Source organism: Macaca nemestrina, chromosome 20 (assembly GCF_043159975.1).
Source record: "Macaca nemestrina isolate mMacNem1 chromosome 20, mMacNem.hap1, whole genome shotgun sequence".
Lineage (NCBI taxonomy): Eukaryota > Metazoa > Chordata > Mammalia > Primates > Cercopithecidae > Macaca > Macaca nemestrina.
In genome coordinates this window covers 3,244,696-3,269,086 of record NC_092144.1, presented here as the reverse complement: position 1 = coordinate 3,269,086, position 24,391 = coordinate 3,244,696, and the positions used below count along the sequence as shown (strand labels likewise).

At 53.6% G+C, this 24,391-nt stretch overlaps 1 protein-coding gene across 3 annotated transcripts in view; it reads right to left on the bottom strand.

The window, feature by feature from the left end:
* LOC105487203 (tight junction protein 3) overlaps window positions 1–22,991 on the bottom strand; it is a 49,477-nt gene extending 26,486 nt beyond the window's left edge. Inside the window, exon 1 of one of the 3 annotated variants that reach the window (XM_071087153.1) lies at window positions 22,793–22,991. Coding sequence is in view for 2 of the 3 variants with exons in the window: in XM_071087152.1 (XP_070943253.1) it covers window positions 5,641–5,658 (18 nt within the window). In the remaining variant the exon portion in view is untranslated. Of the gene's footprint in view, window positions 1–5,640; window positions 5,822–22,792 lie in introns of those variants that run through there. The other 2 variants (XM_071087152.1, XM_071087154.1) reach the window with 2 other exon arrangements.
* Window positions 22,992–24,391: the final 1,400 nt, after the last annotated feature.

The window sequence follows — 24,391 nt, the reverse complement described above, 5'->3', positions numbered from 1 at the left end:
CGTTTAGAACTGTAACCCCCTCCTGACCACAACAGACCACCTTTTCCCTCTCTCCTTAATGTATCTTCCTCCATAGAATTTTCAACTCGGCCGGGCACCATGCCTCACACCTGTAATCTTAGCACTCTGGGGGCCAAGGCAGGTGGATCACCTGAGGTCAGGAGTTTGAGACCAGCCTGGGCAACATGGTGAAACCCCATCTCTACTAAAAATACAAAAATTAGCTGGGTGTGATGGTGCACACTTGTAATCCCAGCTACTCGGGAGGCTGAGACAGGAGAATTGCTTGAACCCGGGAGGCGGAGGTTGCAGTGAGCCAAGATTGCGCCCTGCACTCCAGCCTGGGCGACAGAGCAAGACTCCATCTCAAAAAAAAAAAGGCAGGCTGGGTGCGGTGGCTCATGCCTGTAATCCCAACACCACTTTGGGAGGCCAAGGCAGGCAGATCACCTGAGGTCAGGAGTTCAAAATCAGCCTGGCCAACATGGCAAAATCCTGTCTCTACTAAAAATACAACAAAAAAAATGAGCAAAGCATGGTGGCGGGTGCCTGTAGTCTCAGCTACTTGGGAGGTTGAGGCAAGAGAATGGCTTAACCTGGGAGGTGGAGGCTGTAGTAAGCTGAGATCGCGCCGTTACACTCCTGCCTGGGCAACAGAGCAAGGCTCCATCTCAAAAAAGAAAAGAAAAAAATTAAAAAAGGAATTTGCAATCCTTGGACATTCTCTCGATTTTTAAAGCCTATTCACTATCCACCCCCACCGTCTAGAATATCAGCTCTAGAGGGCAGAGATTTTTGTCTTTGTCCATAACTGAGCCCTCAGTTCCCTGCCTAGAACAGCGCATGAGTTGCAGCAGGGATTCAAGAAGGATTTGCTGAATGAATGAATGAGTGAGTGAGTGAATTAATGAAGCACTTCCTTTGTGCCAGGTGCTTTACATGTACTATCTTTTTTGTTGTTGTTTTTTTGAGACAGTTTTGCTCTTGTTGCCCAGGCTGGAGTGCAGTGGTGCGATCTCGGCTCATTGCAACCTCCGCCTCCTAGCTTCAAGCGATTCTTCTGCCTCAGCCTCCTGAGTAGATGAGATTACAGGCGCCTGCCACCACGCCCAGCTAATTTTTGTAGTTTTAGTGGAGACGGGGGTCTCACCACATTGACCAGGCTGATCTTGAACTCCAGACCTCAGGTGATCCGCCCGCCTCGGCCTCCCAAAGTGCTAGGATTACAGGCGTGAGCTTCCGTGCCTGGCCGATTCTGTTATTTTCATGTCCATGGCATAGATGAGAACACTAGACTCAGGTGCAAGGTCACCTGGCCACGCCTCCACCCCCCCTTCCCTCCTGCCAGCACAGACCATGCCCTGCTCCCCAGGCAGGGGACAGGTGGAGGGACGGGGGAGGGAGTTTGTAGAAGTAACTCCTCCTCCTCCCCAGCCGGTTTTCCAGGCTTGGCACAGCGGGTATGTGATTGCCTCTGCCCAGGCACCCCCCATTTTCTTATAAGCTCCAGCGTCTCCAGGGAGGCCAGCATTCCTGATCTCCAGGAGTGAGAAGCGGGGTGGAGGGGAGAGAAACAGAGCAGAGGGCAGGGCTCTGCAGTTCCCAGGGAGGCAGGACAGCACTCAGGACCGGACTCAAATCGCACGTCCGCCCACCCGTGCTAGCTATGGCGGGGCCTCTCCCAGCCTCAGTCTCCCCATCTGTGAAATGGCACCGCTGCCCTGTCTTCCAGGGATGTGGTTTGAGAGAAGGGGACAGATTCAATGCATGACAAGGAGAAGGAGGCTTGGGGAGGTGGCGGCCAAATAATGACTTTCTCCTTTGCGTAGTTGTTTGTTTGTTGGTTGGTTTGTTTGTTTTGAGAAGGAGTTTTGGCCGGGCGCGGTGGCTCAAGCCTGTAATCCCAGCACTTTGGGAGGCCCAGACGGGCGGATCACGAGGTCGGGAGATCGAGACCATCCTGGCTAACACGGTGAAACCCCGTCTCTACTAAAGGATGCAAAAAACTAGCCGGGCGCGGTGGCGGGCGCCTGTGGTCCCAGCTACTTGGGAGGCTGAGGCAGGAGAATGGCGTGAACCCGGGAGGCGGAGCTTGCAATGAGCTGAGATCCGGCCACTGCACTCCAGCCTGGGCGGCAGAGCGAGACTCCGTCTCAAAAAAAAAAAAAAAAAAAAAAAAGAGAAGGAGTTTTTTGCTCTTGTCGCCCAGGCTGGAGTGCAATGGCGTCGTCTCAGCTCACTGCAACCTCCACCTCCTGGGTTCAAGCGATTCTCCTGACTCAGCCTCCTGAATAGCTGGGATTATAGGCACCCACAACCACAGCCAGCTAATGTTTGTACTGTTAGTAGAGACAAGATTTCACCATGTTGGCCAGGCTGTCTTGAACTCCTCAGGTGATCCTCCTGACTTGGCCTCCCAAAGCTCTCCTCGTCCATGCTGGCTGCAAGTGGGCACTTGATGTGGACCTATTCATTTCATCCTCAGAGTGACCTTAGGAAGTGGCACGGTTACTATTCCTACTTTAGCAGTGAGATTAAAAGGGGCCCAGAGAGGTTCAGTAACTTGCCTGAGGTCACACAGCACAGTGGTGAACTTTGGCAGCCTGCCCTGTTCTCTGGCTCTTTTTTGGTTGGTTGGTTGGTTTTTGATACGGGGTTTCACTGTTGCCCAGGCTGGAGTGGCTCAATTACAGCTCACTGCAGCCTTGAACTCCCAGGCTCAAGGGATCCTCCTGCTTCAGCCTCCCAAGAAGCTGGGACCGCAGGCAGGCACCACCACACCCGGCATTTTTTTTTTTTTTTTCTTTGTAGAGATGGGGTTTTTGCTATGTTGACCAAGCTGGTCTCAAATTCCTGGGCCCAAGCGATCCTCCCTCCTCAGGCTCTCAAAGTGTTAGAATTACAGGCGTGAGACACCGCACCCAGCCTCACTCTTGCTCTTAACCACCAGGCCATAGTGGCTTTCTGATTATTTACTGTTTTTCTTCTGAGCTTAGTTTTCAAAATTGCATCTTTTTTTTTTTTTTAACCTGCTTTGATGTTATACTTTGTGTCATTAAATGGTCCCAGGGCCAGGCACAGTGGCTTCTGCCTATAATCCCGGCACTTTGTGAGACCGAGGCAACAGGATGGCTTGAGCCCAGGAGTTCGAGACCAACCTGAACAACATAGTGAGACCCCCATCTCTACAAAAAATAGAAAAGTTAGCCGGGCGTGGTGGCGGGCACCTGTGGTCCCAGCTCCTCGGGAGGCTGAGGCAGGAGAATGGCGTGAACCCGGGAGGTGGAGCTTGCAGTGAGCCGAGATCGTGCCACTGCACCCCAGCCTAGGCGACAAAGTGAGACTCCTTCTTAAAAAAAAAAAAAAAAGAGTGAGATTCTGTCTCAAAAAAAAGAGAGAGAGACAGTCCCAGGGAACCAGGGCCGCAGATGGGGAGAGGGGTGAGGGAGTCCAGGTGGTCCAGGCTTGTCCCAGCTTGTGCGGGTTCGTCTCCACGGAAACCAGAAGCTTTGTCTAAACCCTCCAGAGCTCCACAGTGCCCGAGGGATTAAGCCTAACCTCACAGCCCACCTCATCTTAGTTCACCTCCAAACCTTTACCCCGTCTGTCCCCTGAATCTGGGACATGTTTCATGGGATTCCTGCCTGGCTGGCCCCAGCCACTGAAGTCTAGGCTCAAATGCCACCTCCTCAGGAAGTCCTCCCTGACCACCTAACTAACCAGTCTTCTCTGATCCCCAATCACTCCTGCTTGTTTTATTATTATTATTATTACTTTGAGACAGAGTGTCACTCTGTTGCCTAGGCTGGAGTGCAATGGTGCGATCTTGGCTCACTGCAACCTCCACCTCCCGGTTTCCAGCGATTCTCGTGCCTCAGCCTCCCAAGTAGCTAGAATTACAGGCACCCACCACCACGCCCAGCTAATTTTTGTATTTTTAGTAGAGACGGGGTTTCACCATGTTGGTCAGACTGGTCTCAAACTCCTGACCTCAGGTGATCTGCCCGTCTCAGCCTCCCAAAGTGCTGGGATGACAGGCGTGAACCACCGGATCCGGCCTGTTTTATGATTTTTTATTCAAGGCATCTAAAACTCATCTTTATTCCCTTTAACCATCAGTTGGTATGGTTCTGGTCTTTTCTCTTCGTCTGTGAAAGGAGGCATGTCTGTCTCTCTGGCTACTTAAGGCCCAGGTGATCGGCCATCAGCCTCCTTTCCAGGCCTTGGGTGCTGGTGCTGGACTCCCTGGCAAACTCCTATTCATCCTTCACAGCCCCAGTCTCTTCCTCCGTACGCATATCATACATCCTCCGTCTGGCCCAACTGTGATGATTGGGATGTGGGATGTCAGAGTGCATTTCTCCACCCTACACCTTCCCGCTCAGTCTGAGGGCTCCCGATGGGCAGGGATGGGCCCCTGGGACCCCATAAGACCAGGTCCCCCTAGGGAAGAGTTTGAGGAACGAGTGAATGGTTGAATAAAACACACTGTGGCAGGTGCTCAACAGGTGCGTCCTGAGTTCCCGGCCCTGCCCCTGTCCAGGTGAGCTCCGAGAGGGTGGGGCTTGGGTCTTTGTCCCCGCCCCCCACCCAGGGCTGGACACAAACGCCGAACAAGAGGCCCGCCCAGAGGGGACGGCGGTACCAAGTCACACGGCCCCGGGGCACGGGGCTCCCAGGCCACCGTCCCTTCTCCCCCCCCCCCACCCCACTTCCAGAAACAATGGCAGAGGGGGAGGTTTCAGCCAACAGATACACCGACTGGGGAGGGGATTCTGAGAGCTGTACCTGGAGGCCAGGAGGAAGTCAGTGGAAACCAGAAGTGCCAGGTCCTGAAGCTTGGGGCTGAGTGGCCTGGGTCTGGCCACATACCACTGCAACCCCAGTCTACCCTGGCTGGTGGGTGTGAAGGAGCCAGTCCAGGCTCCATGCCTGGAGGGTGAAATCCCTCTGGAGACAAGGATCGCCCCTCCACCCCGCCCCTACCACGGCGCACCCCAGCCAGCTTGCTCACCCCACCCCTGCCTCTGCCTGGTAATGCCTGTTAAGGGCTCTGTACACAGTGGGCACCCAATAAATGCTGGTGCTCCCTCCTGCAGCCTTGTAGGAGGTGAATGTTCACCAAAGCCACCCCAGCCCACAAATGAAGTCACTGCCCACGGTGCCACCATGGGCGCCCGAGCTCAGCCGGCTGCACACCCCCAGCAAAGGGGGATGAACATCTCTCCAGCCCACCTACGATGCGCCAAGCTCTTCAAATACATTTTCCCTCTGTTTAAAATGTTGATCACCCATTTATCAGATGAGGTAAAGAGAGGGTTCACTCACTGGGCCCACGTTACACACAGAATAGTGGACAGAAAATTGGGGATTTGAACCCAGCTCTGTGGGATTAAAGGAGGCCGGTCCTGGGGCAGAGGAGGTTCCAGCAGGGATGGTCTTTGGAGGCAGGGATGGGGGGCGCGGAAGCATCTTGAAGTGCAACCTCCAGCTAGCCACTTCATCCCTCTGGGACTCAGTTTCCCTGCCTGTTATGTAGGTAGAAGGTGTTCTGCTGTCCTGGGTCGACTCCCAAACCCTGCTTCCCCCCACCACCCCAGCCCGAACCCCTCCCCCCGCCGCCCTCGGAGGGTTACTCGCCTGGAATCTCACCGCCATGGTCCACCTGGGGGCTCTCCAGCCCCCCTACCCGAGGCGGGGCCTGGAAACAGTCAATCGGCCCCCACCCCGGGCTGGCGAAGGAGGCTGGGGAGGGTCACGATCTGAGGGCCTGGCGGCTCTCGTCCTCCTCCCTCCAGCTCCGCAGCTCCCGGCTGCACCTGCCCCCTCTTCCTCCTCCAGGTCCCAGGCCAGCCCCGCCCCTGCCCAGACACGCCCCCTGGACGCCGCGGAGGTTTCTCTCCCCCCTCCCATCACAGGAGCCAGGTCCTAAGGCGGAATCTCCAGGCCGGGTTATCCATGCAGCCGAGCTGGGGCAGGCGGCCACGACCAGATCCCGGCCCGACAAGGCTGCCAGCAAGACCCGGCAGGAATGACCTCCGCCCTTGGAACGGAGCCTACTATTTGGACGGTGTTTCCGTCCGCGAAATGGGCACATTTTGAGGTGCATCTGGGAGGCCTCTTGGATTAGAAGCTTGTCGAGGGCCGGAGACCTCCTCAGCATAGGGCTGGTTCCTGGGTCATCTTATCTCCGGAAGGTTTGCCCCATTCCCCAGAGGGGAACCTGAGGCCCCAGAGGCCAGGGGCGTGGACGCCCTGAAGATGCAACAGCGGCTGCGTGCCTCTTTCCTGTGGTCCTGGCCTCCGGGCTCTGTCTTCACACCCAGCACCGAGGAAAGAAAGGGGCAGGGCGGGACCGGGCGCGGTGTCTCCTGCCTGTAATCCCCGAATTTTTTGGGAGGCCGAGGCGAGCGGATCACGAGGTCAGAAGTTCGAGACCAGCCTGACCAACACGTTGAAACCCCCGTCTCTACTAAAAATACAAAAATTAGCCGGTCGTAGTGGCGCATGCCTCAGCTACTCGGGAGACTGAGGAAAGAGAATAGCTTGAACCCGGGAGGCAGAGGTTACTGTGAGCTGAGATCACGCCACTGCACTCCAGTCTGGGTGACAGAGCAGCGCGAGACCCTGTCTCCAAAAAAAAAAAAAAAAAAAAAAAAAAAGAAAGAAAGAAAAGAAAAGAAAAGAAAAAGAAAAAGAAAGAAAGAAACAAAGAAAGGGGCAGGGGAGCAGGGCACGAGGAAATTCTTCGGGCTCTGGGAGCGAGTAAAGGTCGTTTCCTTCTTCTCACCCAGCCCAGCCCACCCTCCCCACTCAGGCGCCTGGGATTCCGGGATTCTTAAGGTTAGACCTAGGAGGGACTGGACCAGTGTAGAAAAACTTCAAGTCACCTGGGTGGGCGGGGCTGGTCATGGCTGCACCCACACATTCCTTACTATAAAAAAAAACCTGAGCCCAGCTGTGCCTGGGCCCCACCCCAGAGTTAAAGGGGCAAACCTACACATAAACACCCCTCCCCAGCCTTATACAGTCAGGGCTGGGCAGGGAGAGGAGCCCCAGGTTGTGGTTAGGGGTGAAGAGCACAGAGAAAACTCTAGCGGGTAAAAGAAAGGCTTCCTGGAGGAGGGGGCATCGCAGCTGGGGATTTGAAGGTTGGTTAAGAGTTTGCTAAGTAGGCCGGGCGCAGTGGCTCACGCCTGTAATCCCAGCACTTTGGGAGGCCAAGATGGGCAGATCACGAGGTCAGGAGATCGAGACCATCCTGGCAAACACTGTGAAACCCCATCTCTACTAAAAATGCAAAAAAAAAATTAGCCAGGCATGGTGGCGGGCACCGGTAGTCCCAGCTACTTGGGAGGTTGAGGCAGAAGAATGGCTTGAACCCAGGAGGGAGAGCTTGCAGTGAGCCGAGATCGCGCCACTGCACTCCAGCCTGGGTGACAGAGCGAGACTCCGTCTCAAAAAAAAAAAAAAAAAAAAAAAGAGTTTGCTAAGTAAACAAGGCCAACAATATCAACGTCTCAGAGGGCCCACTAAGACGACATCTCACCTCCTTCACTACAATTCTACCCAAAACACTAGCCCAGAGACCCGAGTCAGCTACAGTCAGTCCCTCAAGGGTGTCCCTCAAGGGTCTCCAAGGGCCCCAGTAAAGCATTACCAAAGCCTCTTGTGGGGACCCACTTGGAACTTCAGAGCTGGGAGGGTTCTAAAACCAGCTCTCACCTATTTGCTGTGTGACCTCAGGCAAGTTACTGCCCCTCTCTGTTCCTCAGTTTCCACATCTGTAATTGGGGAAAATAATAGGCCCTACATCACAGAGTTGTCAGGAGGATTAAAAGGAGCCTAGAGGCCAGGCACAATGGCTCACTCCTGTAATTCCAGCATTTTGAAGAGTCAGGTGGGAGGATCACTTGATGCCAGGAGTTGGAGACCAGCCTGGGCAATATAGCAAGACCCAATCTCTGTAAAAAATAAAAAGGAGGCCGGGCACGGTGGCTCATGCCTGTAATCCCAGCACTTTGGGAGGCCAAGACGGGCGGATCACGAGGTCAGGAGATCGAGACTACCCTGGCTAACACGGTGAAACCCTGTCTCTACTAAAAAAATAAAAAAATTAGCCGGGCACGGTGGCAGGCACCTGTAGTCCCAGCTACTCGGGAGGCTAAGGCAGGAGAATGACGTGGCCCCGGGAGGTGGAGCTTGCAGTGAGTGGAGATCGCGCCACTGCACTCCAGCCTGGGTGACAGAATGAGACTCCGTCTCAAAAAAAAAAAAAAAGAAAAAGAAAATAAAATAAACAAAAAGGAGTGTGTAGTTCTCTTCACTTTTGCGGCCATCACTGAAGCGGGAGCGACCAAGATGAAGTTCAGTCCCTTTGTGACTTCCCAGCGAAGCAAGAATCACAAAAGGCATTTTAATGCACCTTCCCACATTCGCAGGAAGATTCTATGTCTTTCCCTCTTTCCTTTTTTTTTTTTTTTTTTTTTTTTTTTTTTTTTTTTTTTTTTTTTGAGACAGAGTCTCGCTCTGTCGCCCGGGCTGGAGTGCAGTGGCCGGATCTCAGCTCACTGCAAGCTCTGCCTTCCGGGTTCACGCCATTCTCCTGCCTCAGCCTCCCAAGTAGCTGGGACTACAGGCGCCCACCACCGCGCCCGGCTAATTTTTTGTATTTTTTAGTAGAGACGGGGTTTCACCGTGTTAACCAGGATGGTCTCGATCTCCTGACCTCGTGATCCGCCCGTCTCGGCCTCCCAAAGTGCTGGGATTACAGGCTTGAGCCACCGTGCCCGGCCGTCTTTCCCTCTTTCCAAAGAGCTGAGACACAAGTACCACCTGCGATCCATGCCCACTCAAAACGATGATGAAGTTCAGGTTGTGCAAGTTCAGGTTGTGACTATAAAGGTCAGCAAATTGGCAAAGTAGTCCAGGTTTACAGGAAGAAATATGTTATCTACATTGAACGGGTGCAGCAGGAAAAGGCTAACGGCACAACTGTCCACGTAGGCATTGACCTAGGTGGTTATCACTAGGCTAAAACTGGACAAAGGCGGCAAGAAGATCCTTGAACGGAAAGCCAAATCTCACCAGGTAGGAAAGGAAAAGGGCAAATACAAGGAAGAAACAATGGAGAAGATGCAGGAATAAAGTAATCTTATAGACAAGCTTTGATTAAAACTTGAGCCTGTAAAGGCCAGGGGTGGTGGCTCACGCCCGTAATCCCAGCACTTTGGGAGGCCAAAGTGGGCAGATCACGAGGTCAGGAGATCGAGACCATCCTGGCTAACAATGTGAAACCCCATCTCTATGAAAAATACAAAAAATTAACCGGGCGTGGTGACGGGAGCCTGTAGTCCCAGCTACTCGGGAGGCTGAGGCAGGAGAATGGCGTGAACCTGCGAGGCGGGGCTTGCAGTGAGCCAAGATGGCGCCACTGCACTCTAGCCTGGTGACAGAGTGAGACTCTGTCTCAAAAAAAAAAAAAAACTGAAATGAAAATAAATAAATACTGTAATCCCTTTGGGGGGCCGAGGCAGACGGATCACGAGGTTAGGAGATCGAGACCATCTTGGCTAACACGGTGAAACCTTGTCTCTACTAAAAATACAAAAAATTAACCAGGGGTGGTGGCGGGCACCTGTGGTCTCAGCTACTCGGGAGGCTGAGGCAGGAGAATGGCGTGAACCCGGGAGGTGGAGCTTGCAGTGAGCCGAGATCGAGATCACACCATCGAACTCCAGCCTGTGTGACAGAGCGAGACTCCGTCTCAAAAAAATAAATAAATGAATAAATAAAAGGGGCCTAGGATAGGACATAAATGTGATATCTGCCCCATCCCAGTGGTGTGTCCTCTGCAAACCACTCTGTGCCTCATTTTCCCCATCTGTAAATGGTAATAATAGCACCTGACTCCAAGCATTATGTGAGTAAATGCACACAATATTCTTAGAAAGCTCCCACTAAGTGTTGGCTATTATTTTTATCAGGGAATCCCACACACATACTTCACTTTATTTTTGAGACAGTGTCTCGCTCTGTTGCCCAGGCTGGAGTGCAGTGGCGCGATCTCGGCTCACTGCAACCTCTGCCTCCCAGGGTCAAGTGATTCTCCTGCCTCAGCCTCCCGAGTAGCTGGGATTACAGGCACCTGCCACCACGGCCGGCTAATGTTTGTATTTTCAGTAGAGACGGGGTTTCCCCATGTTGGCCAGACTGGTCTGGATCTTCGGCCACCTGGGCCTCCCAAAGTGTTAGGATTACGGGCGTGAGCCACTGCTCCCAGCCACACACACATATTTTATAGATGAAGGCTGAGAAAGGGTCCCAGTCTCAGTGAAGGTTGCACAGCATGGGTTCCTGGAGCCCCAGACTCTTTCCAAGACCCCATGCTAGGCCAATGTAGAAACACCATTAACCAAAACTAAGGCTTGCTGAACACCTACTGTGTACCTACAGGCAGCTTAGCCCTTCCCTGTGTGACATCCGGCCACCAGCAGGTGGCGAAAAAAAAAAAAGATTTTAGATGAATAAGGTCCAGCAAATTTTTTTTTAAATTTTTTTTTTTTGAGAGGGAGTCTTGCTCTGTCGCCCAGGCTGGAGTGCACTGGCGTAATCTCGGCTCACTGCAAGCTCCACCTCCTGGGTTCAAATGATTCTCCCGCCTCAACCTCCCAAGTAGCTGGGATTACAGGCGTCCGCCACCACGCCTGGCTAATTTTTTGTATTTTTATTTTTATTTTTATTTTTTATTTATTTTTTTTTTTTGAGACAGAGTCTCGCTCTGCCGCCCAGGCTGGAGTGCAGTGGCGTGATCTTGGCTCACTGCAAGCTCCGCCTCCCGGGTTCACGCCATTCTCCTGCCTCAGCCTCCGGAGTAGCTGGGACTACAGGCGCCCGCCACCTCGCCCGGCTAGTTTTTTTGTATTTTTTAGTAGAGATGGGGTTTCACTGTGTCAGCCAGGATGGTCTCGATCTCCTGACCTCGTGATCCGCCCGTCTCGGCCTCCCAAAGTGCTGGGATTACAGGCTTGAGCCACCGCGCCCAGCCTTTTTGTATTTTTAATAGTGACAGGGTTTCACCGTGTCAGCCAGGATGGTCTCGATCTCCTGACCTCATGATCCGCCCGCCTCGGCCTCCTAAAGTGCTGGGATTACAGGTGTCAGCCACCGCGCCCGGCCTCGGCCTGGTTTTGAACACCCAAATGTCTCAAGACATTGCCAAGGGTCCCCCTCCGGTAAGAGGCACCACGTTGGAGTTCGAGATGCAGGGGCAAACAGAGCTGCAGCCAAATCCCGCAGGTCAGCTCACCATCTGGCCTCAGTTTTCTCAGCTGCAAAGTGGGCACACGAATGTCGGGTGTAACTGTGGCTGAATCCAGGCATATGCCAGGAAACATGGCCCAGGAGCCCCATTTGTTGCTAGGAGTTTAACCCACTTATTTATTTATTTATTTTTGAGACAGCGTCTAGCTCTGTCACCCAGGCTGGAGTGCAAGGGCAAGATCATGGCTCACTGAAACCTCAACTTCCTGGGCTCAAGTGATCCTCCCACTTCAGCCTCCTGAGTAGGTGGGCCTAGAGGTGCCTGCCACCACACCCAGCTCATATATATATACACATACCTGTGTGTGTGTGTATATATATATGTGTGTGTGTGTGTGTGTGGGTGCGTGTATATATATATATATATATATATTTTTTTTTTTTTTTTTTTGAGACAGAGTCTCACCCTGTCGCCCACATTGGAGACAGTGCCATGATCTTGTCTCACTGCAACCTCTGCCTCCCAGGTTCAAGCAATTCTCCTGACCCGGCCTTCTGAGTACCTGGGATTACTGGTGGGTGCCACCACGCCCAGGTAACTTTTATATTTTTAATAGAGACAGAATTTCACCATGTTGGCCAGGTTGGTCTCAAACTCCTGACCTCAAGTGATTCGGCCACCTTGGCCATCCAAAGTGCTGGGATTACAGGCTTGAGCCACTGTGCCCAGCCATAGCTAATATATATATGTTGAAACATAGTCTTGCTCTGTCACCCAGGCTGGAGTGCAGTGACGCGATCTCAGCTCACTGCAACCTCCGCCTCCTGGGGTCAAGTGATTCTCCTGCCTCAGCCTCCTGAGTAGTTGGGATTACAGGTGCCCGCCACCACACCTGGCTAATTTTTTGTATTTTTGTAGAGATGAGTTTTGCCATGTGGGCCAGGCTGGCCTCGAACTCCTAACTCAAGTGATCCTTCTGCCTTGGCCTCCCAAGGTGCTGGGATTATAGGTGTGAGCCACTGCACCCTGCCTCAGATATTTTAAAAATTTGTTGTGGATGTGGAGATGGGATCTCACTATATTGCCCAGGAATGATCGTGCAGGGGTGTGACCATGACTCACTGCAGCCTCCACCTCCTGGGCTCAAGCAATCCTCCCACCTCAGCTTCCCAAGTAGCTGGGAGTACGGGCAAGTGCCACCAAGCCTGGCTAATTAAAAAAAAAAAAAAAAAGGCCGGGCTTGGTGGCTCACGCCTATAATCCCAGCACTTAGGGAGGCCGAGGTGGGCGGATCACAAGGTCAGGAGTTTGAGACCATCCTGGTCAACACAGTGAAATTCCGTCTCTAATAAAAGTACAAAAATTGGCCGGGCGTGGTGGCAGGCACCTGTAGTCCCAGCTACTCAGGACCCTGAGGCAGGAGAATGGCGTGAACCCAGGAGGAAGAGCTTGCAGTGAGGCGAGATTGCGCCTGGGCAACAGGGCAAGACTCCGTCTCAAAAAAAAAAAAAAAAAAAAAACCAGGCTGAGCGCGGTGACACACCTGTAATTCCAGCACTTTGAGAGGCCAAGATGGGTGGATCACTTGAGGTCAATAGTTCGAGACCAGCCTGGCCAACAGGGCGAAACCCCGTCTCTACTAAAAATACAGAAATTAGCTGGGTGTGGTGACAGGCACCTGTAATCCCAGCTACTCGGGAGGCTGAGGCAGGAGAATCACTTGAACCCGGGAGGCAGAGGTCACAGTGATCCGAGATCGCATCACTGCACTCCAGCCTGGGCGACAGAGCAAGACTCTACCTCAAAAATAAAACAATAAAAAAATTTAAAAAACCTGGAAGGTGCTCTGGGCATGGGTGGGTGGAGGCCAGGGATGCCGCTCAGCACCCTGCATTGCCCAGGACGGCCCCATCCCAGAGAACGTCAATAGCCAACGCAGAGAAATTCCACTGTCAACCCCTCAAAGAGAGGAAGCTGGATAACCGCACCAGGACACATTGTCTTCCTCCAACCACCCACCGTCTGCTCTCATATCCATGCCCTGCTCAAGAGCATTCAGTGGCTCCCTAGTACCATCCTGTGAACCTGGGTTGAAATCCAAGGCTTTGGAGATGGGCATAGCCTTGAGCCCCTTATTCCCCCCACCCCTGACCTTCAGATCACCTTAATGAATTAAAAACCTGCTTTTCTAATGGTGCCTCACGAAGTAAAAATAACAATAGCAAAAAGAAAACAAAAAAAAAAGAGAAAATCTGCTTTTCAGCAGTCTACTTCATTTAAGCCTCCATTCTTCTGTCCATTCAGTCACTCGCTCAAGAAAACTGTTGCAAGCCAAGTATACAACACGTCATTGGGAACCAACGTCCAGGGCCAGTGTGGCCTGAGCAGGGTGAGGGACAGGAGGATGAAGGGAAGGTGGTGTCCTGGAGGTCTCCCTGTGATGACCCAGCTCAACCTCTTCTGAGTGCCTGTGGGGAAACTGAGGTCCAGAGATAACACGGGCTGGGCCGAGGTCCCCCAGTGAAGCAGGACCAGGCTGGTCTCGAACTCCTGAGCCACCGCGCCCAGCCTAATTGTACTTTTTAGTTTCACATGCGATTATTCAATTATTGTCTGTCTCCCCTAAAGACTGTGGGGCTTCCACTGTGCCTGTCAATCAGTCCTCCTGCAGCCCCATCACTGTGTATGCAGTAGGCGCTCAATAAATACTAAAAGAACGGGTGGGTGCGGTGACTCACACCCGTAATCCCAGCACTTTGGGAGGCCGAGGCAGGTGGATCACAAAGTCAGGAGTTTGAGATCAGTCTGGCCAAGGTGATGAAACCCCATCTCTACTAAAAATACAAAAATTAGCCAGACACAGTGGCAGGCACCTATAATCCCACCTACCCAGGAGATTGAGGCAGGATTACGAGATCAGGAGTTTGAGACCAACCTGGCCAAGATGGTCAAACCTGTCTCTACTAAAAATACAAAAATTAGCCGGGCGTGGAGGCAGGCACCTGTAGTCCCAGCTACTCGGGAGGCTGAGGCAGGAGAATCGCTTGAACCCAGGAGGCAGAGGTTGCAGTGAGCCAAGATTGCGCCACTGCACTCCAGCCTGGGCAACAGAGTGAGACTCCGTCTCAACAACAACAACAACAAAAAAGTACAATCTAGGCTCTGACAGCATCCAGCAGTCCCACCTACTCAGGAGGCTGAAACGGGAGGATGGCTTGGGCCCAGGAAGTTGAGGCTGCAGTGAGCTATGATTGCACCACTGCCCTCCAGGGAGGGAGGGAGTGGTACAGGGAGACTTTACCCAGGCTGAGGGCTCAGGGAGGGCTTCCCTCAGGAGCTGGTGCTGGAGAAGAGGACTGAGCTTTAAGACAAGTGACCAGCCAGGTGCAGTGCAGTGGCTCATGCCTGTAATCTCAGTACTTGGGGAGCCTGAGGCAGGAGGATCACTTGCACCCAGGGGTTCAAGACCAGCCTGGGCAATGTAGCAAGACTCCATCTCTAAAAAAAAATAATAATAACAAAATTAGCTAGACGTCAGCCACTCGGGAGGCTGAGGCAGGAGAATCGCTTGAACCCAGGAGGCAGAGGTTGCAGTGAGCCGAGATTGCACCACTGTACTCCAACCTGGGTGATAGAACAAGATCTGTCTCAAAAAAAAAAAAAAAAATAGCTGGGCATACTGGTGGCCTATGCCTGTAGTGTTAGGTACTCAGGAGGCTGAGGTGGGAGGATCACTTGAGCCTGGGAGGTTGAGGCTGCAGTGAGCTGTGATTGTGCCACTGTACTCCAGGCAAAAAAGAAAAAAGAGTGGAGTGGCCGGGCGCGGTGGCTTAAGCCTGTAATCCCAGCACTTTGGGAGGCCGAGACGGGTGGATCACGAGGTCAGGAGATCGAGACCATCCTGGCTAACACGGTGAAACCCTGTCTCTGCTAAAAAATACAAAAAAACTAGCCGGGCGAGGTGGCGGTCGCCTGTAGTCCCAACTACTCGGGAGGCTGAGGCAAGAGAATGGCGTAAACCCGGGAGGCGGCGCTTGCAGTGAGCCGAGATTGCGCCACTGCACTCCAGCCTGGGCGACAGAGCGAGACTCTGTCTCAAAAAAAAAAAAAGAAAAAAAGAAAAAAAGAAAAAAGAGTGGGGGAGTGACCGAGGTGAGGGGAATCCAGGCAGGGAATAGTTAGATCTGCAGGAGGCGAGCAAGGACACAGCCTGTGAAAAGGTCCTGGGGCAGGACCATGCCTGGCACATTGGAGGAACAGGGAGAGTGAGGAGGCCTGTGTGGCTGGGACAGAGTGAGGAGGAGAGAGGAAGAAAGGAAGGGCAGGGAGATGAGATGATGGGGCAGGGCCTTGTGGGCTACAGGGAGAACTTGCGCTTTGATCCCAAGGCAGGTGGGAGCCATGGAGGGCTGTGGGCAGGGAGAGATGGGCCTTGACTCAGGTGCTCACAGGTGCTCTCTGGTGGCTGCTACAGGAAGGACAGACAGTTGGGGACAAGGGTGGGAGCTGGGGACCAGGGTGGTGGGAACTGAACTGGCCCAGGTGGGCGATACTGGAGCGGGATCAGGTGGGGACGGAGGCGGGTGAAACGTGGGCAGATTCTGAAAACAGCTGCAAGCAGAGCCTCTCCCACTGGGGACAGACAGGATGTGGGAGGTGAAGAGAGGCCACTCCCAGGTGTGGGTGCCTGCACCTCTGGAAGGGGCAGGTGAAGCCTCTGTGATGGGACAAGGTGGAAGGGGTGGGAGGGAGATGGGGGCGGCAGTGGATGTGGTCAGGCTGGACAGAGACGCTCCTGGGGATGTCAGGGGGAAGCCAGCGCAGAGGGGGAAGCCCCGGACCCAGTGGAAAGCCAGCAAGGTGTTTATTCTTTTATATATTTATTTATTTATTTATTTATTTATTTATTTATTTATTTATTTTGAGACAGAGTCTCACTCGGTCGCCAGGCTGGAGTACAGTGGTGCGATCTCGGCTCACTGCAACCTCCGCCTCCCGGGTTCAAACGATTCTCCTGCCTCAGCCTCCTGAGTAGCTGCGATTGCAGGTGCCCGTCACCATGCCCGGCTAATTTTTATATTTTTAGTAGAGACACGGTTTCACCATGTTGGCCAGAATGGTCTTGATCTACTGACCTCGTGATCCGCCCGCCTCAGCCTCCCAAAGTGCTGGGATTACAGGCGTAAGCCACCGTGATATGATGAGCCACTGCACCCAGCCTATTCTTTTTTTTCTTATTCCTGTTGAGCATTCTATTCTGTTCTGTTCTGTTCCGTTCTGTTCCGTTCCATTCCATTCTTTTGTTTTGCTTTGTTTTTTGTTTTTTGTTTGTTTGTTTGTTTTTTGAGATGGAGTTTTGTGCTTGTTACCCAGGCTGGAGTGCAATACTGTGATCTCCAGTCACTACAATCTCTGCCTCCTGAGTTCAAGCAATTCTCCACCCTCAGCCTCCCAAGTAGCTGGAATTACAGGAGCCCGCCACCGTGCCCAGCTAATTTTTGTATTTTTAGTAGAAACGGGGTTTCACCATATTGGCCAGGCTGGTCTCGAACTCCTGACCTCAGGTGATCCACCCGCCTCGGCCTCCTAAAGTGCTGGGATTACAGGCCTGAGCCACTGCACCCATCCTCCATTCTATTCTTTTATTTGAGACAGGGTTGCTGTCTGTTGCCCCTGATGGTCTTGAACCCCTGGGCTCAAGTGATCCTCCTGCCTCAGCCCTCTCAAGTGCTGGGAGTGCCGTGGCACGATTATGACTCGCTGCAGCCTCGACCTCCTGGGCTCAAACAATCTGCCCACCTTAGCCTCCCGAGTAGATAGGATTTGGGATTACAGGCGCATGCCACCACGGCCAGTTAATTTTCGTGTTTTTCTTGGAGACTTTGGAGTTTCACTTTGTTGCCCAGGCTGGTCTCAAGAAAATATTCCTGCCGGGCGCAGTGGCTCAAGCCTGTAATCCCAGCACTTTGGGAGGCCGAGACGGGCGGATCACGAGGTCAGGAGATCGAGACCATCCTGGCTAACACGGTGAAATCCCGTCTCTACTAAAAAAAAAAATACAGGCCGGGCGCGGTGGCTCAAGCCTGTAATCCCAGCACTTTGGGAGGCCGAGACGGGCGGATCACGAGGTCAGGAGATCGAGACCATCCTGGTTAACATGGTGAAACCCCGTCTCTACTAAAAAATACAAAAAAAACTAGCCGGGCGAGGTGGCGGGCGCCTGTAGTCCCAGCTACTCGGGAGGCTGAGGCAGGAGAATGGCGTAAACCCGGGAGGCGGAGCTTGCAGTGAGCTGAGATCCGGCCACTGCACTCCAGCCTGGGAGACAGAGCGAAACTCCGCCTCAAAAAAAAAAAACAAAACAAAACAAAACAAAACAAAAAACTAGCCGGGCGAGGTGGCGGGCGCCTGTAGTCCCAGCTACTCGGGCGTAAACCTGGGAGGCGGAGCTTGCAGTGAGCTGAGATCCGGCCACTGCACTCCAGCCTGGGCAACAGAGCGAGACTCCGTCTCAAAAAAAAAAAAAAGAAAATATTCCTGCCTTGGCCTCCCAAAGTGCTGGGATTACAGTCATGAGCCATCGCGCACAGCCTATTTTTTAATGAACATTTTATTTATTTATTTTGAAATAATTTTAGGCCAATTTATTTCACGTCTCTCCGCAGGCCCTTTGCCGCCCCAGGCCCCCATCCAGGATCCCACCTGGCATTTGGCTGTCACGTCTCCTTAGACACCGCTGGGTTGTGACCGATTCTGTCTTTCCTGGTTCGGTGACCCGTTAGTCTGTGCTGGGCAGGTCTTTTGCAGAATGTCTCTCAATGTGGGGACACTGGGGACCAGCTGCTTCCCTCACGACGAGACTGGGGTGATGGGTTTTGGGGGACCTTGGGAGGTTTTAAGGAAGCTGTGTGGAGAGGACGGGGCAGGAGCAGAGACAGAGAGCAAAGACGGAGAGCAGCCAGGTGGGAGGAGACGGGCCGGTCTGTGGGTTGCCAAGAGTCGAATGACCTTTGAGGAAGGACGGATTCTAGGTGTGGTCGGCTCAGCCCTAATGCACAGGAGGGCTGAAGAATGTCTCAGGGTTTGGCGTCCTTGGGAGGCTGGAGGACCTCATGGGGGGCACTTTGAAGTAGGAGGGGAGTGTGGAACCTACTAGAAGTTTGCAGTATGGAATGCAGCTCAGGGGGTTCAACGGGGGACTTGTTTTCTTTTTTTTTTGAGACGGTCTTGCTCTGCTACCTAGGCTGGAGTGCGGTGTTGCAGTCATAGCTCACTGCGGCCTCCACTTTCCTGGGCTCAAGTGATCCTCCCACCCCAGCCTCCTGAGTAGCTGGGACCACAGGTACACGCCACGCCGCCTAGCAGATTTTTGTATATTTTGTAGAGACAGGACCTCATTATGTTGCCCGGGCCTGTCTTGAACTGCTGGGCTCATGTGATCCTCCCACCTTGGCCTCCCAAAATGTTGGGATTCCAGGCGGCAGCCACCAAGGCATGCCAAAGATGCCATTTCCCCCAAAAGAGAGGACGGCTGAGCTCTAGAAGGAGGTTCCACAGCAGAGAGAGAAGAGCAGAGCCCCCTTGAATTCCAGCTCCTGCCTCAGTTTCCTCATCTGTAAAATGGAGATCCCGGTTTTGACCCTGAGCAATATTTCAGGGAAGGTTCAAAGGCTTAAGCATCCACCGCTAAGGATCCCCTGGGCTGCCTCTCCAAGCTTCTAACTCCACTCGGGCCCCCCATAGGAAAATCAAAGGTGAATTACAGTGTCTCAGGGTTAGAGGGGGCTCCCTGCCCCCTGAAAACCGTCTACACTAAGGTGTTGTCATTCTGGGCACAGAATGACATTTTTGAGATGGAGTCTTACTTTGTCGCTGGGGCGGGAGTGCAGCGGTGCGATCTCGGCTCACTGCAACCTCTGCCTCCCGGGTTCAAGCGATTCTCCTGCCTCAGCCTCCCAAGTAGCTGGAATTATAGACGCCCTCCAACACACCCGGCTAATTTTTGTATTTTTGGTAGAGATGGGGTTTCATCATGTTGGCTAGGCTGGTCTCAAACTCCTGACCTCAGGTGATCCACCCGCCTCGGCCTCCCAAAGTGCTGGGATTACAGGCGTGAGCCACCGCATCTGGCCTCATTTTGTACTTGTATGGGAGTTATGATTTTACTATTTTGGGAAAAAATATCCTTTAATATCATAAAGCCAAATGTCTTCAGGCCAGCACTTAAAGCTCTTTCTTCATTTTGGCTGAACGTGGTGACTCATGGCTATAATCCCAGCATTTTGGGAGGCCGAGACAGGAGAATCACCTGAGATCAGGAGTTCGAGACCAGCCTGGCCAATATGGCGAAACCCTGTCTCTACTAAAAATACAAAAATTAGCTGGCCTGGTGGTGGGTGCTTATAATCCCAGCTACTCGGGAGGCTGAGGCAGAAGAATCACTTGAACCCAGGAGGTGGAGGTTGCAGTGAGCGGAGATCATGCCACTGAGCTCCAGCCTGAGCAATAGAGCAAGACTCCGTCTCAAGAAAAGTAAAATAAAATAAATTACAAAGCGCCTCTCATGCATGTTATCATCTGTGCAGCCATTGGCTCAATTATTGTGTTTCTTGTTCCATGTCTGTCTTTCCCCACCAAAACATACGCCCCACGAGAGCAGGAAGCGTGGTCTGCCTTGCTCACTGCTGAATCTCCAAGGCCTGGTGACCCCACACTCGCGCATACAGTAAGTGCTCCATAAATGCCCGTTCCCTCCCTGGGTGACCCCTTCCCCCAGCCTAGGCTTCCGCTAACCTCAACCCATTCCAAAGGGTGTCAGGCTCCACCCTGAGCAAACACAGCTCCTCTGGCACCCGGCCAGCCCTAAAGAGGAAGAACAAGCACCCATAATCCCTGCCCTGGACTTTCCCCAGGACTCAGGGCCATGAGGAAGCACCAAGCCAGGGGGCAGGCCTTTCTCCAGATGCTGAGCCTGAGGCATCCGCTGGGGGCAGGGCCGGCCTCCAGAGCAGCGGCCTCCCCCCACCCCCGCCCCATCCCCGCCCACAAACGAGCTCCTCATCCTCTGCATCTTTTTTTTTTTTTTTTTTTTTGAGACGGAGTCTCGCTCTGTCGCCCAGGATGGAGTGCTGTGACCGGATCTCAGCTCACTGCAAGCTCCGCCTCCCGGGTTCCCGCCATTCTCCTGCCTCAGCCTCCCGAGTAGCCGGGACTACAGGCGCCCGCCACCTCGCCCGGCTAGTTTTTTTTTTTTTTGTATTTTTTAGTAGAGACGGGGTTTCACCGTGTTAGCCAGGATGGTCTCGATCTCCTGACCTCGTGATCCGCCCGTCTCGGCCTCCCAAAGTGCTGGGATTACAGGCTTGAGCCACCGCGCCCGGCCATCCTCTGCATCTTGACTCTTGCCTGCCTGACATTTCTACTTGGCTGTGCAGCCCGGGGTAAGCGGCTGTCCTTCTCTGAGCCAGGGTTCATCCTCTACAAACCACGAAGCTGATGAGACCACAGGACTCCCATTGGGAACAGGACAGCTCATCTTGACCCCAGAATGACCAAGAATCTGTTACCTGCTCTATTATGTCCGGCACTCAACAGCCCTGTGACTCGGTGACTCAATATCCTGCCTTTTTTTTTTTTTTTTTTTTTTTGAGACGGAGTCGCACTTTGTCACCCAGGCTGGAATGCAGTGGCACAATCTCGGCTCACTGCAAGCTCCGCCTCCCGGGTTCCCGCCATTCTCCTGCCTCAGCCTCCCGAGTAGCTGGGACTACAGGCGCCCGCCACCACGCCCGGCTAATTTTTTGTATTTTTAGTAGAGACGGGGTTTCACTGGGTTAGCCAGGATGGTCTCGATCTCCTGACCTCGTGATCCGCCCGTCTCGGCCTCCCAAAGTGCTGGGATTACAGGCTTGAGCCATCGCGCCCGGCCTTTTTTTTTTGAGACAGAGTCTCACTCTTGCCCAGGCTGGAGTGTGGTGATACGATCTCGGCTCACTGCAACCTCCACCTCCCGGGTTCAAGAGATTCTCCTGCCTCAGCCGCCCGAGTAGCTGGGATCACAAGCACCCACAACCACAACTGGCTCATTTTTGCGTTTTTAGTAGAGACAGGGTTCCACTATATTGGCCGGGCTGGTCTCAAACTCCTGACCTCATGATCCATTCGCCTTGGCCTCCCAAAGTGCTGGGATGACAGGTGTGAGCCACCGCGCCGGCCCTCAATGTCTGCATTTTACAGCAGGAAACAGAGGCCCGGAGAGAAGGGAGGAGTGGAAGCCAAATCTACCTGAGTCCACAGGTTTGCTCTCAAAACCCAGGCAAGGTGGGATCCATGTCGCCCACCCCTACAGACTCCCGAATCTCAAGCAAGCCTGCTCCCTGAGAGCTCTGCGGCCACACGGCCACAAGGTGACCCCAATGCTGGGCTGCTCTGTCCCCTACCATGCGATCATCCACGCCTCCTCAGCCCCGGGGCACCCTCTTGGTGCTGGAGAAAGAGATTTGAGATGCAAAAATCGGACACTTGGCTCACCAGGAAGCTCCCTTGGTTCTCCCATTTGGGAGCAAATGACCCAGAAAAACACTTTTGCCGCCAACCCCTCCCCTCTCTGACTCTGAGAGCTCCTTCCTCCTTCCCGCCTGCCCAATCCTGCAGAGATTTTGCTCAGAGGCGTAAAGATTAGCAAAGGAAGGCCGGGCGCGGTGGCTCACGCCTGTAATCCCAGCACTTTGGGAGGCCGAGGCAGGTGGATCACCTGAGGTCAGGAGTTCAAGACCAGCCTGGCCAACATGGTGAAACCCCGTCTCTATTAAAAATACAAAAATTAGCTGGGCGTGGTGGTGGACGCCTGTAATCCCAGCTACTCAGGAGGTGGAGGCAGAGGTTGCAGTGAGCTGAGATCGCGCCACTGCACTCCAGCCTGGGCAAAAAGAGCGAAACGGCGTCTCAAAAAAAAAAAAAAAAAAAAAAGATTAACAAAAGAAAGCCCACCCCAGCTCCTCCCTGCAAAGCTCCCAGAGGTTCCAGCGGTGAGAACAGGGTGAGGGGTTGGGGGACGGAGATGCAGTTGTTTGAAAACTTGGGAGCCTTTTAAGAAGTTCCAGGAGGCTCAGGGATGGGTGAGGTGGCAGCCTTTCCCACCTGTCACCTCCTGGCCTCAGGCTGCAGGAGGTAAACCCAGGCTCTGTCCGGACGGCTATCCCCTCCCCTCCTCAGTTTGGGGGATCACAGACCAACCTGTACCTCTTCGCTGCCTCCCCATCCCTGCACCACCTAGATAACAATGACCCTTTTAAGTCTCTAGCTCAGTGTCCTGGGCAGGCCGCCAGGTGCAGTAACTGCCGGTCAGATAATCCCTATGAAACTATGTCAGATGCCCACGCAGGAGTGTCAGTTTCCTGCTTTCCGAGGAGCAGGGGAGACAGCTCGTGGCGGGGGAGGTTGGGGAGGAGTCCCAGGACCCTCAGCTGGGGAAGGCCAGCTCAGACAATGCACCCTGGGTGGAAAAGCAGAGTGGGGCGGGGGACTTACCTGTCTAGGAGGCTGGGTGGCCTTTGGGCAGGCGGCAGGTGCCAGGGCCCGGGTGCCCGCCTGGCACGGGTGGTGGGGAGGGAACTCGAGGCTTGTAGCTCTGGCCTCCCCACCTGTTTGACCAACTTTTCCTCTCTTGTGGTGGCAACAGGGAGGCAGGTCCCCTGCCAGTGGAACCAACGACCACAGACACAGGGAGACGGACCAGGGTGAGGGGGCGGGCCAGCAGGCGGGCTGGGTGTGAACCTCTGTCGCAAGGTGCCCTCACGTGGGAGCAGCTGGCCTTAACCCCTGCTTGCCCAGAGGTGAGCTTGCTCCTGCCTGCGCCCTCACCGCCGAGGCCCTGGCATCAAGCGTCCACACATAGTAGGTGCTTAGGAAACCCTCATTGGCTATATTCAGGCATGAATGGACCGCACCCCCTGAGTCCCCCTCCCTCCTGCTTCTTGCATCTGGAGCTGCCCAGCCTGTGTGTGTGCTGAGCCTCCCGCCAGGCACGCCGGCCCATCAGGTTGCGGCTTGGCATACTCTCTTACCCACCGCAGATCTGCGTGCACCGTCTGCCTCTCTACTACGAAGTGACTGGATTCCTACATAGAGAAGCTTCTGCCACTTCCCCACTGTGTGGCTCTGGGCAAATCACAGGGGCTTCTTGCTGTCCTCATCTAAAAAACAAGGAAGGGTCAGGTGTGGTGGCTCGCACCTGTAATCCCAGCACTTTGGGAGGCCGAGGTGGGGAGGATCACTTGAGCCCAGGAATTTGAGACCAGCCTGGGTAACACGGTGAAACCCATCTCTAGAAAAAAATTTTTTTTTTTTTTTTTTGAGACGGAGTCTCGCTCTGTCGCCGGGGCTGGAGCGCAGTGGCCGGATCTCAGCTCACTGCAAGCTCCGCCTCCCGGGTTTACGCCATTCTCCTGCCTCAGCCTCCTGTGTAGCTGGGACTACAGGCGCCCGCCACCTCGCCCGGCTAGTTTTTTGTATTTTTTTAGTAGAGACGGGGTTTCACCGTGTTCGCCAGGATGGTCTCAATCTCCTGACCTCGCGATCCACCCACCTCGGCCTCCCAAAGTGCTGGGATTACAGGCATGAGCCACCGCGCCCGGCCTACATCTTTTGTTTGTTGTTTGTTTTGAGACAGAGTCTCCCTCTATCACCCAGGTTGGAGTGCAGTGGCACGATCTCAGCTCACTGCAACCTCCACCTCCTGAGTTCAAGTAATTCTCCTGCCTCAGCCTCCCGAGTAGCTGGGATTACAGGCACGCGCCACCACGCTTGGTTAAATTTTGTATTTTTATTTTTAGTAGAGACGGGGTTTTCCCATGTTGGCCAGGCTGATCTCAAACTCCTGACCTCAAGTGATCCGCCCGCCTCGGCCTCCCAAAGTGCTGGGATTACAGGCTTGAGCCACCACGCCCGGTCAAGAAAACTTTTTAAAAAATTAGTCAGATGTAGTGGCACACACCTGTGGTCCCAGTTACTCAGGAGGCTGAGGCGGGAGGATCGATTGAACCTGGGAGGTTGAGGCTGCAGAGAGGTATAATTGTGCCACTGCACTCCAGCCTGGGTAACAGAGCAAGATCTTATCTAAAATAAAAT